The sequence below is a fragment of the Budorcas taxicolor genome, chromosome 10, assembly GCF_023091745.1.
Source record: "Budorcas taxicolor isolate Tak-1 chromosome 10, Takin1.1, whole genome shotgun sequence".
In the NCBI taxonomy this organism is placed as follows: Eukaryota; Metazoa; Chordata; class Mammalia; order Artiodactyla; family Bovidae; genus Budorcas; species Budorcas taxicolor.
The window spans coordinates 97768598-97786355 of NC_068919.1; the positions used below are offsets into that span (position 1 = coordinate 97768598).

At 40.7% G+C, this 17758-nt stretch overlaps 1 protein-coding gene across 1 annotated transcript in view; it reads right to left on the minus strand.

Annotated features, from left to right (window-relative positions):
- GALC (galactosylceramidase) overlaps positions 1 to 17758 on the minus strand; it is a 53883-nt gene that overhangs the window by 13106 nt on the left and 23019 nt on the right. The window contains exons 7-11 of the mRNA XM_052646831.1: positions 15409 to 15539; positions 9421 to 9576; positions 8395 to 8519; positions 6847 to 6974; positions 565 to 654 (exon numbers count right to left, since the gene is read on the minus strand). Of these exons, the coding sequence (XP_052502791.1) occupies positions 565 to 654; positions 6847 to 6974; positions 8395 to 8519; positions 9421 to 9576; positions 15409 to 15539 (630 nt within the window). The remainder of the gene's footprint in view (positions 1 to 564; positions 655 to 6846; positions 6975 to 8394; positions 8520 to 9420; positions 9577 to 15408; positions 15540 to 17758) is intronic.

The window sequence follows — 17758 nt, forward strand, 5'->3', positions numbered from 1 at the left end:
ATCATTTCAAAAGTAGGAAGACATTATTCAAGCAGATACTTTATTTCCTACAAACACTGCAGACTTTTGGCAAATGTTAAAAAAGATTGATATCTTTGCTTCAAAAATACTCATTATACCTATATAAAAAGCTTTTTAAGAACTTTCTGGCATTAAAAAACAATGCTTATGCAATTAGTAGAAAGTGCACTGTATATATTTCTGTATTCAAATCTAACAATAGGTAGAAATAACAAGAATTTTGTATCTTTTAATATCGAATGTTGTAAAGAGCAGTGCTGGAAAGCTTCCTCAATTACACAAATGATGCTCTTCCCAAAAGAACAACCTTTTTGCAAGTGACTTTTGTTAGGATTCTTCAAAACCACAAACAGCATTACCTCCTGGTGGCTTCTGTACTTCCTGACTAAAACCAGTCAGCAAAGAGAAGACACCAAGGCACTTAACAATGCATACGCAAACTCTTAATAGCTTATAATATTTCACTTAAAAACTCCTAGCTCATGATAAAATATATAAACTCTCAAATCAAAACCAAAATAAAAGTTCCACTTATTTACTTACAAAAGAACCCTTAAGATCGAACGTAGCAAACTGATGTGATACATTGAAATAGGGAAGAGGTGGTCGTATACACCGGGAATGTTTATGACTCTAAGGAGAAAAAAAGTCATGTAAGTTATTCAGATAAGACATAGGACATTTTAAAGAAAAAGTCATTTACTGCACCTAGATTCTACGGGGTCACACAGAGTTGAACACGACTGAAGCAACTTAGCAGCAGCCGCAGCAGATTAACAGAAGTAACACACACTAAGTGACAAAGAGTGTATTTCAAATTATTAAAGACTATTTCTAACAAAACCTTTGTTGAATGTCTGTTGGGTGTGCCTATGCAATATTGTTCTTTACAACATCAGACTTTTCTTCCATCACCAGTCATATCCACAATGTGAAATGTCTGTTCATTTCCAAGGCAAACCATTCAATACCACAGTAATCCAAGTCTAAAACCCAACCACTAACACTGAAGAAGCTGAAATTGAATGGTTCTATGAAGACCTACCAGATCTTCCAGAACTAACACCAAAAAACGGTATCCTTTTCATCATAGGGGACTGGAATGCAAAAGTAGGAAATTAAGAGATACTAGAGTAACAGGGAAATTTGGCCTTGGAGTACGGAATGAAGCAGAGCAAAGGCTACCAGAGTTTTGCAAAGAGAATGCTCTGGTCATGGCAAACACCCTCTTCCAACAACACGAGAGAAGACTCTACACATGGACATCACCAGATGGTCAACACTGAAATCAGACCGATTATATTCTTTGTAGCTGAAGATGGAGAAGTTCTATACAGTCAGCAAAAACAAGACCAGGAGCTGACTGTGGCCCAGATAATGAACTGCTTATTGCAAAATTCAGACTTAAATTGAAGAAAGTAGGGTAAACCATTGGACCATTCAGGTATGACCTAAATCAAATTTCTTAAGATTATACAGCAGAAGTGACAGTAGATTCAAAAGATTAGATCTGACAGACAGAGAGCCTGAAGAAATATGGACAGAGGTTCATAACACTATACAGGAGGTGATGATCAAAACCACCACCCCCAAGAAAAAGAAATGCAAAAAGGCAAAATGGTCATCTGAGGAAGCCTTACAAATAGCTGAGAAAACAAAAGAAGCTATAAGCAAAGGGGAAAAGGAAGGGCACCGCCATCTGAATGCAGAGTTCCAAAGATTAGCAAGGAGAGATAAGAAAGCTTTCCTCAGTGATCAGTGCAAAGAAATAGAAGAAAACATTAGAAGGGGAAAGACTAGAGATGTCTTCAAGAAAATTAGAGATACCAAGGGAACATTTCATGCAAAGATGGAAACAATAAAGGACAGAAATGGTATGGACCTAACAGAAGCAGAGGGGACTAAGAAGAGGTGGCAAGAATACACAGAAGAACTGTACAAAAAAGAGCTTCACGACCCTGATAACCACGATGGTGTGATCACTCATCTAGAGCCAGACATCCTGGAGTGAGAAATCAAGTGGACCTTAGGAAGCATCACTACGAACAAAGCTAGTGGAGGTGATAGAAAACCAGCTGAGCTATTTCAAATCCTAAAACTGATGCTGTGAAAGTGCTGCATTCAATATACCAGCAAATTTGGAAAACTCAGCAGTGGCCACAGGGCTGGAAAAGGTCAGTTTTCATTCCAGTACCAAAGAAAGGTATTGCCAAAGAGTATTCAAACTACCACACAATTGCACTCATTTCCCACACTAGCAAAGTAATGCTCAAAATTCTCCAAGCCAGGCTTCAACAGTACATGAACCATGAACTTCCAGATGTTCAAGCTGGATTAGGAAAGAAGAGGAATCTGAGATCAAATTGCCAACATACATTTTATCATCAAAAAAGCAAGAGAATTCCAGAAAAACGTTTACTTCTGCTTCATTGACTACACTAAAGCCTTTGACTATGTGAACCACAACAAACTGGAAAATTCATCAAGAGATGGGAATACCAGACCACATTACCTGCCTCCTGAAAAGTCTGTAGGCAGGTCAAGAAGCAATAGAACCAGACATGGGACAACAGACTAGTTAAAAATTGGGAAAGGTGTATGTCAAGGGTGTATATTGTCACTGTGCTTATTTAACTTACATGCAGAGTACATCTTAAGAAACGCTGGGCTGGATGAAGCACAAGCTGGAATCAAGATTGCCAGGAGAAATATCAATAACCTCAGATATGCAGATGACATCACCCTTATGGCAGAAAGCAGAGAACTAAAGACCCTCTTGATGAAAGTGAAAGAGGAGAGTGAAAAAGTTGGCTTAAAACTCAATGTTCAGAAAACTAAGATCATGACATCTGGTCCCATCACTTCATGGCAAATAGACGGGGAAACAATAGAAACAGTGACAGACTTTATTTTGGGGGGCTCCAAAATCACTGCAGATGGTGACTGCAGCCATGAAATTAAAAGACACTTGCTCCTTGCAAGAAAAGCTATGACCAACCTAGACAGCGTATTAGAAAGCAGAGACATTACTTTGCTGACAAAGGTCCATCTAGTCAAAGCTATGGTTTTTCCAGTGGTCATGTATGGGTGTGAGAGTTAGACCATAAAGAAGGCTGAGCATCAAAGAACTGATGCTTTTGAACTGTGGTGGTGGAGAAGACTCTTGAGAGTCCCTTGGACCACAGAAGATCCAACCAGTCCATCATAAAGGAAATCAGTCCTGAATATTCACTGGAAGGACTGACGCTGAAGCTGAAGCTCCAGTACTTTAGCTACTTGATGCAAGGAGCCGACTCATTAGAAAAGACCCTGATGCTGAGAAAGACTGAAGGCAGGAGGAGAAGGGGACAACAGAGGATGAGATGGTTGATGGCATCACTGACTCGATGGACATGAGTTTGAGCGAGCTCCAGCAGATGGTGAAGGACAGGGAAGCCTGGTGTGCTGCAGTCCAGGGGGTCGCAAAGAGTCGGACATGACTGAGCAACTGACCAACAACAACACTGTATATACCTACTCAAAATAAAACTTAATGGCATTCTGACTGAGTCAGACTTTGAATTCCAGAGTCATCTGATGGCACACACAGATTAAACTTATGCTCTATTTTCTAAGTGATATACATCCAAAGGAGAAGGCAGTGGCGACCCACTCTAGTACTCTTGCCTGGAAAATCCCATGGGTGGAGGAGCCTGGTAGGCTGCAGTCCATGGGGTTGCTGAGAGTCAGACACGACTGAGCAACTTCACTTTCACTCTTCACTTTCATTCACTGGAGAAGGACATGGCAACCCACTCCAGTGTTCTTGCCTGGAGAATCCCAGGGACGGAGGAGCCTGGTGGGCTGCCGTCTATGGGGTCGTACAGAGTCGGACATGCCTGAAGCGACTTAGCAGCAGCAGCAGCATACATCCAAAAAAAGGAAATGCTTGGGATGTTTTCACCAAGAAGGCATCTCACCCAACTATAACCTTCAAATGCACAACTGCAGTCAGCTAAATATATACAACAAATCTCATTGTCAACATCACTTTTTCAAAATAATCATTATCATAAAGCAAAGGGAAAAGGGAAAGTGAAGTCACTCCGTCATGTTCGACTCTTTGCGACCCCATGGACCATAACCTACCAAGCTCCTCTGTCCATGGGATTTTCCAGACAAGAGTACTGGAGTAGGTTGCCATTTCCTTCTCCAGGGGATCTTTCCAACCCAGGGATTGAACCCAGGTCTCCCACATTGCAGGCTTTAGCGTCTGAGCCACCAGGGAAGCCATCATTACCGCGGTGTGGATCAAAAGAAGTCTGTGACGTCATTCCTACTTTATGGGATTTAACAATCACAGAGGACTTAAAGGTTCTGGGTCGGGTTTTGTGGGAAATTTTTAAATTGTAATTAGAGATTTTAATACCTCCCCTCAATAACTGATACACAACGAGACTGAACATCAACAAAGATACAGGTGATCTGAGCAAAACTATCAAACAATTTGCCTGGATTAACAACTATAGACCACTTCATTCATAACTGCAAAATACGTATTCTTTTCAACTGTACAAGGAACATTTACCAAAGTACACCACATTCTTAGCCATAACAGAAGTCTCCATAAATTCAAAAAGATTCAAGTCCCACAAAGTTTATTCTCTGACCACAACAGAATTATGTCAGAAATGGATAATAAAAATGTCTGAAAAAATTTGCAAATATTTAGAAATTAAATAACAAATTTCTAAATAATCTATGCCTCAAAGGAAAAAATAAAAGGGGAAATTAGAAAGAATTTTAAATACGCAACACATCAGGATTTGTGGGATGCCACTAAAACAGAAACTTTAGCTTAAGACACTAGCAAAAGAAGAGCAAATTAAAACCAAAGTAAGCACAGGGTGTGGGATTCAGAGATAGAAACTACTATGCATAAAACAGATACTCCACAAGGGTATACTGTAAAGCACAGAGAAATATAGACATTGTAATAATTTTAAAGGCAGCATAACCTATAAAAATATTGAATCATCATGCTGTGCACCTGAAACTAATACAATATTGTAAATCAATTATATTTCAATAAAACTTTTAATTTAATTTTTTAAAAAACAAAGTAAGCAGAGGAAAGAAAATAATAGAGATGAAACGATAAATCAAACAAAACCAGAAAAACAAGAGTGTATAATTGAGAAACCAAAAAAGCTGATTCTTTGAGAAGATTAACAGAATTGAATAAACTTGTAGCCAGACTAATCACGAAACCAGGATAAGAAGAAAGAAAATACAAACTGCAATTATGACCACTAAGAGAGGTGACATCAATACAAAATACATATATATATATAAAGAGAACAGTGGGAAATAATAGCAGCAACTTTGTGCTAGGAAATTTAACACCTTAAATGAAATGGACAAATTTGCTTGAAGGCACAAAAACCCAAAGCTCACTGAAGAAGATATGGACAAACTGAATACCCCTTTATCTATAAAGGAAGTTGAAATTATAGTTAAAAAACTTTCCCACAAAGAAAACTGTAGCCCCAGATGGCTTTACTGGGAAATTCAAGCCTCCCTGGGAGCTTGGCTCAAACAGGAAGCAAGAGCTGAGGCAGAGCTGTAAACCGCCCGCCTGGGCATTGAAGCATGCCCCCATTACACACACAGAACCCGTCAGCAAAGGCTGGGACACTTGCTAGTTCCAAACATGAGGAAAGCTGTGCCATCATGATCTGACCACTAAGAAAACTGAGCAGAGATTTCGGTGGCCATACATGATAAAGCTTACAAACTACAGAATCTGCTCGGAAAGTCACAAAGCGAATAAACAGCAACAACCATGACAAAAAGCAACAACCATAAACGCTAGAAGGAGAAAGAATCGGACGTCCAGAGTGTCCAGATTATTTTATGTGACGTGTCTAGCTTTCAACAAATGATATATATATGACATATGATACAACAAATGATATATGATAGTTGCAAAGAAACAGGAAAGAATGGCCCATATACGGAGATAAAAGTGGTTGACAGAAACGATGTCTGAGAAAGCCTAGTCATTACCTATTAGATATTATACTTCCTAGACAAAAGACATTAAATCAGGTATTTTAAAATGTTCAAAGAACTGAAGGAAACCATATCTAATGAGTAAAGGAGAGATCTGCTTCTAGAATGTCAGTGTGAGGAGCTCCATAAATATACTCCCAGCAAAACTGGTGAAAATTATTTAAATAATAATAATGCTAAAGTCTGGAAATGATCCTAAGGGTACACTACAAATACAGAAATATTCAAGAAAATCTACTAAAACTCAGTATGAGCATCAAGAGTATATGGCATTTAAACCACAAGCCACCCCTCCCTATCCTTCTCGGGCTGGACTGACAGAGACTCCAGGCCAAAGTAGGTACAGCCAAGAACACAGGGCTCCTTCCCTCCCAGTCCCCAGGTGAAGGCGACAATATCTTTGGGAGAGAAGCAGAATATCAGCATTTCTCGTGCCCTTTCCCTTCAGCTACTTGAAGAACTGGCAGAATTTCTTTACAACCAAAGCTGCAAGAAAGATTTTCACGTAGCTGGGTAGAATGGGGAAGAAAGGCATACAGTTGAGTCCTTCACCCTGGGAAGAATCGGAAAGGAAGAGCAGGTTCGCACAGGTGGACCCTCGGCCCCAAGAGTGACCAGGTCAGGCCACAGACTGGTCGTCCCAGTCCTGGGATCCTACACAGAAAAGAAAAGTTCCTTTTTTTTTTAAGGTATTCAGTTACGTTTTATGCTTCCCCCCCCCCCCCAATACTAACAAAGCAAATTAATCCAATAAAAATAATAAAGAATTACCATAGTTTCAACGATGACAGTGAGGTTACCTAAGCCATCCGTCAGAGCTACATAGCTTCCTCCTCTCTCTAAATGGCCAACTGTCTTCAGGTAATACCAACCTGGTTGAGTAAACTGAGTGGTATGAGCTATAGAAAAGCAGAGAAAGACCCAAACAACATTAAAGTGGTAATAACGGGATTCCAGAAACGAAAAGCTATCTACTTGCTTGAGGCTGAAAGAGAACAGAGTATGCCACCCCAGAGTGTGCCACTTCAGCCTGCGTATTATTTTGAACTGCTGGCAATCAAGACCCAGAAGACTAAAGAAGAAATTTCCCTCTCCTACAGCTGCCTGAAAGAATCTAGACAGGAGACCCGGCCCAGAAAGAGAGCTATTACCAACAATAACTTTTTATCTGAAAGATTTATCTTCATGGCACTGCAAATATCTGTTCTTCTCTTTCTATGAATGGTCTTCTTCCCCTGTGAAGCTCCAGGCCCCTATCTCTTTCCTTTGCTCAGGATGGCATTATAAAGCCTCAATTGCCTGACTGCAAACTTGAGTCCCATATTTTTATGTACAAAATTAAATGTGTAAATTAAATTTTTTTTTCCTGGTGATCTGTCTTTTGTCAATTATTAGATTGACCAAAGAACCAAGAAGTTTAAAAGGAAAACTTTCCCAAGTATGACTGAGTCTAACAGCTAATTTCTATTTTGGAAAAAATATTTGCCAGCCGCATGTTTCAACTTCTGAGTAATTAGCCTAGTTAAATGGTATAATTATGGGAATATTCTTAGAATGACTGTAAAAAATAAACAAACCACACTCTGTTCAAGACTACTGAAAAACTGCTTTATGCCAGCAGTAAATAAAGTTATCTCCTCCCAGTTTTTGTTGATCTCTATTTAAACCACCTTAATATAACTACAAAGAATATGGTTTTCAAAAAATTAACAAAATATTTCAAAAACTAAGCTTTATGGTTTTAAACAAGTTTATTTTCACAATACTTATTTATTGGGCACCTCCAAAGCTTGTCCTAGAAATGTACTGAGTGATACTCCTTGTTTCATTTCGGGAGGTGACAAAATTAACCCCCAAGAAACAGTGACAAAATTATAAAAGCATGTTAGTTCATTGAAATAACGTGGAACCAACTATTTCAACATTTAAGGAGTTAACCAATCGGGATATACAAATCCAAAACTTAGCATTTCCATATTCATTAAAGAACAGCCTCAGTTTAGAATAATGTCATGATTACATGGTTAATGTCATGACTACAAATCTCTATGAAAAATACATTAACTGGAAAAAAGAGCCTGGTCTTAGAGTAATCAAGAATGGAATACAGAGAGTAGCTTAGTTACCCGAAAGAGTCTTATAAAACACTAGGACAAATCTTGCTAAAACAGAGATACACTTAAAACTAACGTGTGTGTGCACACACATGCACGCACGCGCACACACACACACACAGTGTTTCTATAACTCCTCTAAGTGCTTTCTGCTTTGTCTCTTGGAAAGAGCGGCAGGGGGTGAGAGAGGGAATCTGAACCATACCTGATACCCAGACAGGAGCTTCTACCACATAGTGTCCACTCCATGGCTCCTGAGCAGTCATCAGTCCACAACGCCCGTACGGCAGCTGCTGATAGTAACTGGCCACCAAGCTCCAAGCAATGGTACTAGAAGATGGTTTGATAAAAGAGAAACACCAAGCAGCTTGAAATAAAAATGTAAATGTCTAGAAGCCTATAGTATAAAAGACCTTAGCAAAGTTTACACAAGTATATGCAAGTGGTAAAATTACCACCCAAAACAAGAAAATTTAAGTTGCCTAAGTTCACTCACATTTTGAAAAATCAAGTGAGGGATGCAATATTTTTAATAGTGAATCATATAATAAAAAATACAAGTGTATATGAGGTACACAATTTTTACTGCACCAAAGTATAACCAGAAAGAGAGTCACGACCTACCAGTACCACAATCGTGAGTCAAATACAGATAAAGACTTTATCTATACCTGCTTTCTTTTTGACAGTCAGCCTTCTTAATGTCCCAGTTTCATGACATAATTTCATGACCTGACTCAGCGGCTGTAAAGTTTTACAATGAGAACTCTTAAGAGTCCGACTGCCAGGGCTCAAGTGATGGTGTAAGCAGACAGGGCAGGGGTCCCCAGAGGAAGAGAACCACACATAACTCTCTTGACACAGGAGGAGCCATTTAAGGCCTAAGCCACTTTGTGATCTAAGCCTGCCCACAATGCTTGCCCCTGCAGAAGAGGTCTCAGTAGTAACTGATTTTAAGGGAACAAAAGCATCTAAGCCAGGTAAATAACTTAACCATATCTGAGACGATATATCAGACCCCAAAATCTAAGCTCTATTCCTGTTCGCAGCTTCCTGCCTTCTCTTTCTAGAGCTGACACATGTTAGGTATAGGATGGATGAACGAAATAAGGCAAATGCTTAAATCACTGAATTTAGGTTGTGAGACTATGGAAGTCCATTGTACTTCTTTCTACTTATTATGCTTTGAAATTTTTCAAAATGAAAACCTTTAAAAGTTTTAATAACTTACGAAGTCATGTAGCCATTGACGTAATTCTGATTCAATATGCGACCCCAGCAGCCTGCACCTATATCACTATTTACAGTGCTAAAATCTTCAGAAGACCAAAGCTTCTTCTTAGTCAACCTAGCATCCTTTACTGTAAGCGTCCCAGGGTAATGAGCTCTAGAAAAGAAAGAGGGGGAGGAAATGTAAAAAGTCAGAACAGGCACTTAGGTATATTTATTGAGTAAATACCCTCCCTGGTAGTTCCACTGGGAAAGAATTCACTTGCAAGGCAGGAGACCCTGACTCGATTCCTGGGTCAGGAAGATCCGCTGGAGAAGGGATAGGCTACCCACTCCAGTATTCGTGGCCTTCCCTGATGGCTCAGCCAGTAAAGAATCTGCCTGCAATCTGGGAGACCTGGGTTCAGTACCTGGGAAGGGACGATCTCCTGAAGAAGGGAACGGCTACCCACTCCAGCATTTGTGCCTGGAGAATTCCCTGGACTATTCCATGGGGCTGCAGAGTCAGACGCAACTGAGCAACTACAACTTTCATTTAGCGAACAAACATATGTGTCCTCGCCAAGGTTTTCCATCTTAATACAACAAGTAACTTCCAGGTAGATGTCAGGCTGTATGTAGGCATCTGCTTCCCACCCCTGGGTCTCAGGACACCCTGAGGATGAGATGCACTTATAACACACAGAAGGGGGGAGATCATCAGTGGGAAAGACCTCTTCCTGGAAACCGTAACAAGAAGGGAAGGATGTCGACAGATGGAGGCAGCAGAAGAGGCCTGGGACATTCCAAGAGATGAGTGAGGTGGAGACAGGACTCAGGCTTCCCAGGGGGCGTAGTGAGCTTCGGTAGAAAGGAAGGAGTGAGAAAGAGAGTCAAAGGTGAGACCTCCCTGGGCCCAGTGGTTAAGAGTCCGCCTTGCAATGCAAGGGACACAGGTTCAATTCCTGGTCGGGGAACCCACGTGCTGTGAGGCAATAATGACAGAAAGCCACAGGCCACCACTAGAGAAGTTATCACAAGGAAGACCCAGTTCATTTGTTATAAAGAGATACGGTATTTATTTTAAAAAAAATAAGACTAATGAGCTTATTACATAAAGTATCAATAGTATTTCCTCCCCTGCTCTACTCCTCATACAGAGAAAGATAGCTTGGCATTTACTCCCCAGCAAAAAAAAAAAAAAAAACAACACTAAAACAAAACCAACAAAAACCCACAGAGGACTCTTCTTTGAATAAAAATCAGAAGTCATTATCCCAGAGCAGTGGCAGTTCTCAGCTTGGGTGATTCTGTCTGGTGGAGAAGGCACAGCAGGAGTTGCTACTGTTATCTAGTGTGCAGAGGCCAGAGATGCTGCTGAACACCCTACAGCACCCCTGACACATCCCCATGACAAAGAAGTATCCAGCGAGAAATATCAGCAGCGCAGAGGTGGAGAAGCCCTTCCCAGAGCAATAAACTTCTCCCTCCTTCTAGCATTTGAGAGGAGTCAGCTGGAATATAAACGTATATTTAGTGTTCCAAGGGTAAAATATTGTCATCATGATGGTTGTGGAAGTGACTGATTATTGAATATAAAAACAATTAAGAACTTTCAAATGTAAAATAGAAAAGAGGCTAACAGTATGAGAATTAGCACATGAACTCTGGGGAGAAGAGTATATACTTCTTAAGCAAACAACTACTGACAAAAAATTTAACAAAAATACAAGCAAATTAACAGAGACTGAATCAAATCACAACTCTTAACTTTGTGGTTAACATTAAAAGAATGATTGTGAACACCTATTTAAGTCTGGAAAATTCTGAAGGAGATGGAACTACCAGACCACCTTCCCTGCCTCCTGAGAAACCTGTATGCAGGTCAAGAAGCAACAGTTAGAACAGGACATGGAACAACGAACTGGTTCAAAATTGGGAAAGGAGTACATCAAGGTTGTATATTATCACCTTGCTTATTTAACTTATGCAGAGTGCATCATGCGAAATGCCGGGCTGGATGAAGCACAAGCTGGCACCAAGATTGCCAGGAGAAATATCACTAATCTCAGATATGCAGACGATACCACCCTTATGGCAGAAGTGAAGAAGAACTAAAGAGCTTCTTGATGAAAGTGAAAGAAGAGAGTGAAAAAGTTGGCTTAAAACTCAACATTCAGAAAACAAAGATCATGGCATCCAGTCCCATCACTTCATGGGAAATAGATGGGGAAACAGTGGAAAGGGTGTCAGACTTTATTTTTGGGGGCTCCAAAATCACTGCAGATGGTGACTGCAGCCATGAAATTAAAAGACACTTACTCCTTGGAAGAAAAGTTATGACCAACCTAGATAGCACATTCAAAAGCAGAGACATTACTTTGCCAACTAAGGTCCGTCTAGTCAAGGCTATGGTTTTTCCAGTGGTCGTGTTTGGATGTGAGTTGGACTGTGAAGAAGGCTGGGCGCCAAAGAATTGATGCTTTTGAACTGTGGTGTTGGAGAAGACTCTTGAAAGTCCCTTGGACTGCAAGGAGATCCAACCAGTCCATTCTAAAGTAGATCAGCCCTGGGATTTCTTTGGAAGGAATGATGCTAAAGCGAAAACTCCAGTACTTTGGCCACCTCATGCAAACAGTTGACTCACTGGAAAAGACTCTGATGCTGGGAGGGACTGGGGGCGGGAGGAAGAGGGGACGACAGAGGATGAGATGGCTGGATGGCATCACGGACTCGATGGATGTGAGTCTGAGTGAACTCCAGGAGATGGTGATGGGCAGGGAGGCCTGGCGTGCTGCGATTCATGGGGTTGCAAAGAGTCGGACACGACTGAGCGACTGAACTGAACTGAACATTTTGATGATCTGATCTAAGTCATTTCAAAGTCATGTCTGACTCTCTGCGACCCTGTGGACTATAGCCTTTCCAGTTCCTCTGTCCATGGGACTTTCCAGGCAAGAATAATGGAGTGGGTTGCCATGTCCTCCTCCTGGGGATCTTCCCAACCCAGGGATCAAACACATGTCTCTTATGTCTCCTGCACTGGTAGACAGGTTCTTTACCACTAACACCACCTGGGAAGCCCTTATTCTATATCCCAGAACTTCATTCTGTGATCATAATATTCAGTTTTGACACCTCAAAGAAATGCTAATTTTAAGACTCATCTGTTATTACTCAGTCAAATGTATATCTGGTATGTCTCTGGTAAAAATAAAAAATACTCAATATAAAAAATAATACCCTGGAAAATAATATGCTATCATGCTATTAATGATCTCTAGATATTAAGCTTATGAGTAAGTTCCAACTCTATAGTTTTCTACAGTTTCCAAATTTTCTATAAAGAGTATGCATTATCTTTAAAATCCCAAAAAGCATCTCTTTCAAAGCTATAGAAATAGGTATTATATCACTCATTCAGAAAATAAAGAAACTGTTACATTTTAAACCTGAGTGATCTATCAAATAATCTGAGAAAAGAGGGGTAGAACTGATACTAAAATCCAGGTCTCTTGTGATGCCCAGATCTACAGTTCAACAAAATAATGTAAAAGTTCTTTAAGAATATAATTTTTCAGTTCAGTTCAGTTCAGTCACTCAGTCGTGTCCGACTCTTTGAGACCCCATGAATCACAGCACACCAGGCCTCCCTGTTCATCACCATCTCCCGGAGTTCACTCACACTCAAGTCCATTGAGTCGGTGATGCCATCCAGCCATCTCATCCTCGGTCGTCCCCTTCTCCTCCTGCCCCTCATCCCTCCCAGCATCAGAGTCTTTTCCAATGAGTCAACTGTTTGCATGAGGTGGCCAAAGTACTAGAGTTTCAGCTTTAGCATCAGTCCTTCCAAAGAAATCCCAGGGCTGATCTCCTTCAGAATGGACTGGTTGGATCTCCTTGCAGTCCAAGGGACTCTCAAGAGTCTTCTCCAACACGACAGCTCAAAAGCATCAGTTCTTCGGCGCTCAGCCTTCTTCACAGTCCAACTCTCACATCCATATATGACCACAGGAAAAACCACAGCCTTGACTTAAATGCATATAATTAGGCAAAACGTCTCTATCAGTTGATGGCATGATTTTTCAAGCTTTAAATGACAAGAGTAAGATCACTGAGAGTAAAGCACCGTCCACCCTATCAGGAAAACATACGTGTATTACAGGAGAAACAGGGCCTATAGGCGAGGTGGGCCGGGGTAGCAGCCCAGTTTCTGAAACTCCCCACAATACTCCTCCTGAAACCAAACAGACCAATCTGATGATGGAAATTAAAACCCACAGACAATATCCCCATCAAAACCAGGTGACAGCGAGTCCCCAGGAGTCTCGCAGCACCGGGACCGGGCAGGACCAGCAGACAGAATGTGGGAACAGTGGAGGTGACAGGTGACCAAGAGGCACTCACTCCACAGGGGCAGAGCCTACCCTGAGTGGAAGCACTGACAACAACTGGCTAAAGGGAAAATGTCTTCACAGGCTGGAAATTGGGGCCAAGGCCCCAACAATAAATTCACTAGGAGGTTAAACACAATACTGTGACAGTTTAAACCAGATTGGTCCAACAGGAATACAATGTGAGCTATACAAAGTAGTTTTAAATCTTCTAGTAGCTACATTTAAAAAAAATTTTAATCATATATTTTGTATAACCCAATATACCCCAAATACTATCATTCAACACATGTAATCAATATGAAAAATCATTAATAACTTAGTTTTCTATTAAATACATCTTTAAAATCCAGTGTGTGTTTTACACTTATAACACTCCTCAGTTCAGACTAACCACATTTCAAGCGTTCCATAACACCTGTGGCTAGTAGTCCCCATACCGAACAATACAAACTGAAACTCTTCACTATTTCAGAAATAGGCAGGAAATAATCTAAGCTATGGATTTTCCAGAAGTCATGTATGGATGTGAGAGTTAGACCATAAGGAAGGCTGAGCACCAAAGACCCTTTTGAACTGTGGTGTTGGAGAAGGCACTTGAGAGTCCCTTGGACTGCAAGGAGATCCAACCAGTCCATTCTAAAGGAAATCAGTCCTGAATATTCACTGGAAAGACTGATGATGAAGCTGAGGCTACAGTACTTTGGCCACCTCATGCGAAGAGCTGACTCATTTGAAAACACTCTGATGCTAGGAAAGATTGAAGGCAGGAGGAGAAGGGGACGACAGAGGATGAGATGGTTGGATGGCATCATTGCTCCAATTCATGTCCATTGAGTCAAACTCTGGGAGATAGTGAAGGACAGGAAAGGCTGGTGTGCTGCAATCCATGGGGTCACAAAGAGTCAAACCCAACCGAGAGACTGCTGCTGCTGCTGAGTCGCTTCAGTTGTGTCCAACTCTGTGTGACCCCATAGACGGCAGCCCATCAGGCTCCTCTGTCCCTGGGATTCTCCAGGCAAGAATACTGGAGTGGGTTGCCATTTCCTTCTCCAATGCATGCATGCGTACTAAGTCGCTTCAGTCATGTCCAACTCTGTGCGACCCTATGGACAGCAGCCCCCAGGCTCCTCTGTCCCCAGGATTCTCTAGGAAAGAATACTGGAGGGGGTTGCCATAGACTAAACAACAACAAATCCTTTCTGGAATGGTAGAGTCTCACCATGACAATAAGCTCCTTGAATCAGAATCCAAATAGAGCAGGAACACTTAGGGTGAGGGAGAGACAACACTGCCTTCATAATTTCTAAAATGTAAACACTACTCTGCCCCTTAATCTAAATAAAATCATGTTTTGTATTTCTGAACACTGACACAACATTTCAAAAGTCATCAGTACATTATTACATTGTCATAGAAAGATTCCCAAAATACATACCTTTCAAAGAAAAAACGGAATGAAGTATCATTTATACATGCTTTAGTTAAGTAAATACAAGAAAGCAACCTTCTGAAAATATAATCAAAAGGGGAAAAGCAGGCAAAAACAAAGGCGCCATCGACTGTCTGAGCAACAAACCAGAAACTGTTCATTCTCAAAGGAAAACATTCCTTACCCTATTACATCAATCACCTTCAAGAGCTCAGGGTCAAGCAGCATAGAAGCAGAAATGGGCTCCCAGAGATTATCACTCGCTATGATTTTCACGTGCTGGAGACCTTGATGGTTCAGCATTCTTCTTAACACCTTTCAGAGAGAGAAGCAGAACACAGGAAAGGTTAAAAATGAGTTTTCAGCTGCTGACTTATGACCAAGTGAGCTCAAGTGTCTTCAGATTCAACAAGCAGGATGAGAGTGTCAACATTATTTCTCAATAGAAATGTGCCCCATGTGGAGAGGTAAAAAAGCACTATCACTAAAATAATCTACTTCATGGGAATGTAAAAAGAAAAAAAAAAAAAAAACCCAAGAGGCAAAAATATTTTAGAGGGATTTTCCCTGTGAGTTTAAAATTACGTTTAGCCATAGAAAACGTGGGTGCAATGGTGGAAATATTTTTTTTGATAAATCAGAGCAGTAATATCCATAAAAAACCACTACTCTGATATGAATTCTTACAGGAATTTTCTTATGCAGACACAGTAAATTGGGGTCTAATTAAATACACATTGCCTGGTGGGCTCCAGGGGGTTGTAAAGTCAGACAAAACTGAACACACACACTCAAAATGCTTCAACTTTTCATTTTATTTTGAGCATTTTCCAATGTCTTTAAATATTCTGCCATTACTTAAAATATTACAAGTATCAGAATTCTGCATCATGCTCTAAGTAGAAACAAGAAATTTTCTATTTTTACCCTCAACGCTTTCATAGGTATACACAGCACAGGCAATAAAATCTGTCTGTAGGACGACCCGCCCACCGGAGTAAAGACAACAAGCTAAACTGTAACAGGAATAAATTCTCAGAGCACGGAGCGCTGTTTTGTGCTTGGGCCCCAAGAGGGCCCTGAAAGAGGCACAAGACAGGGTCCTCGCCGTCCAGTGGCAAACACACTCACCAGCACGCTAACACTAACAGGGTGTCCTAGGAAATCACAGAGTGGTCCATACTGAGATGTATGGACTGCCAAGACACGCAGCAAGACCCGCGAAGAGGGGACATCATTTCACCCAGGAGCAGAAGATGCCGCTTTCTAAACAGCAGTTCTCGATGGATGGCTGTGTGTGACCTCACTGCGACACCCCCGTGTACTCTGAACTATCAGGCTCATAGCTGCAGGTGCTCAGTAAATATTCATTAAGGGGGAACAAAGAATTTCACAAGCTCTCTTTTCACATTCCGAGTTTTCTGAACTAAAAAAATTTCCAAATAATGTGCTCTCATCAATTCCACTCTGAAAGCAATCTGAACAGATCCTTAGAGATCAACTAACTCTCAAGAGTCGGACACAACTTGGCGTCTAAACAACAAACAACTCAAGATTCAGTAGGACTGAGAATCCCGAGCCCTCTGTTAGGAGACCAGCTTGAGTCTCATCACTCTGAGGTTCTGTCTTACTCTTACAGAGAGCAGGGAGAGCAACTCAGTCACATCTGTAGTTATCACGATGATGTATCTATTTTTTCTAATTCTATTCCTAGACCATCATCTCTAAAATCGCTTACTTTTTACTATGGTATATTCAAATAATACTCTAAAATATACAAATCTAGAAACTGTGTTTTATACATAAATTGCCAAAATGAGTATGAAAGCAGCATTCTTTGAGCAAAGCTTTATCTAATGTATTCCAAATGTTTTTGCTATGGAATCTTTCCCTTTTCACCCTCCCTCTCCCCGCTCAAAAGTCTAGGCAGAAATATTACTTATAAGATAAAAGAAAAGGATGCTGTTTTGCATGAACTGACATCCATTTCCATTCACTACACTCAGATCCTATAAGGGATTTTCCAGACACAACTGAAAAACAAAGTCAATTATAAATACAATGTAGTGAAGTTGCTCAGTCGTGTCCGACTCTTTACAACCCCATGGACTGTAGCCTACCAGGCTCCTATGTCCATGGGATTTTCCAGGCAAGAATACTGGAGTGGGGTGCCATGTCCTTCTCAAGGGGCCTTCCTGACACAGGGATCGAATCCAGGTCTCCCGCATTGCAGGCAGATGCTATACCATCTGAGCCACCAGGGAATCCCAAATACAATGTAAACAGCAAAAATAAAAGAAAAAAATAGCCTTGCCATCTTCACATACATTGCTTGTTTCTACTATATTTATTTCTACTCTTAAAGACAAATCCTTATTATTTCCAGGGGCCATCTTACTATACTATATGGAATATATATTCATTAAGCTTATTGAATCTGAATACCTGCATTCATGTGCCATTATTGAACTCTCTCTCATGGGCCTTTTAACAAACAGCACACAGATTCTAGGAAAATATCACTACAAAAATGG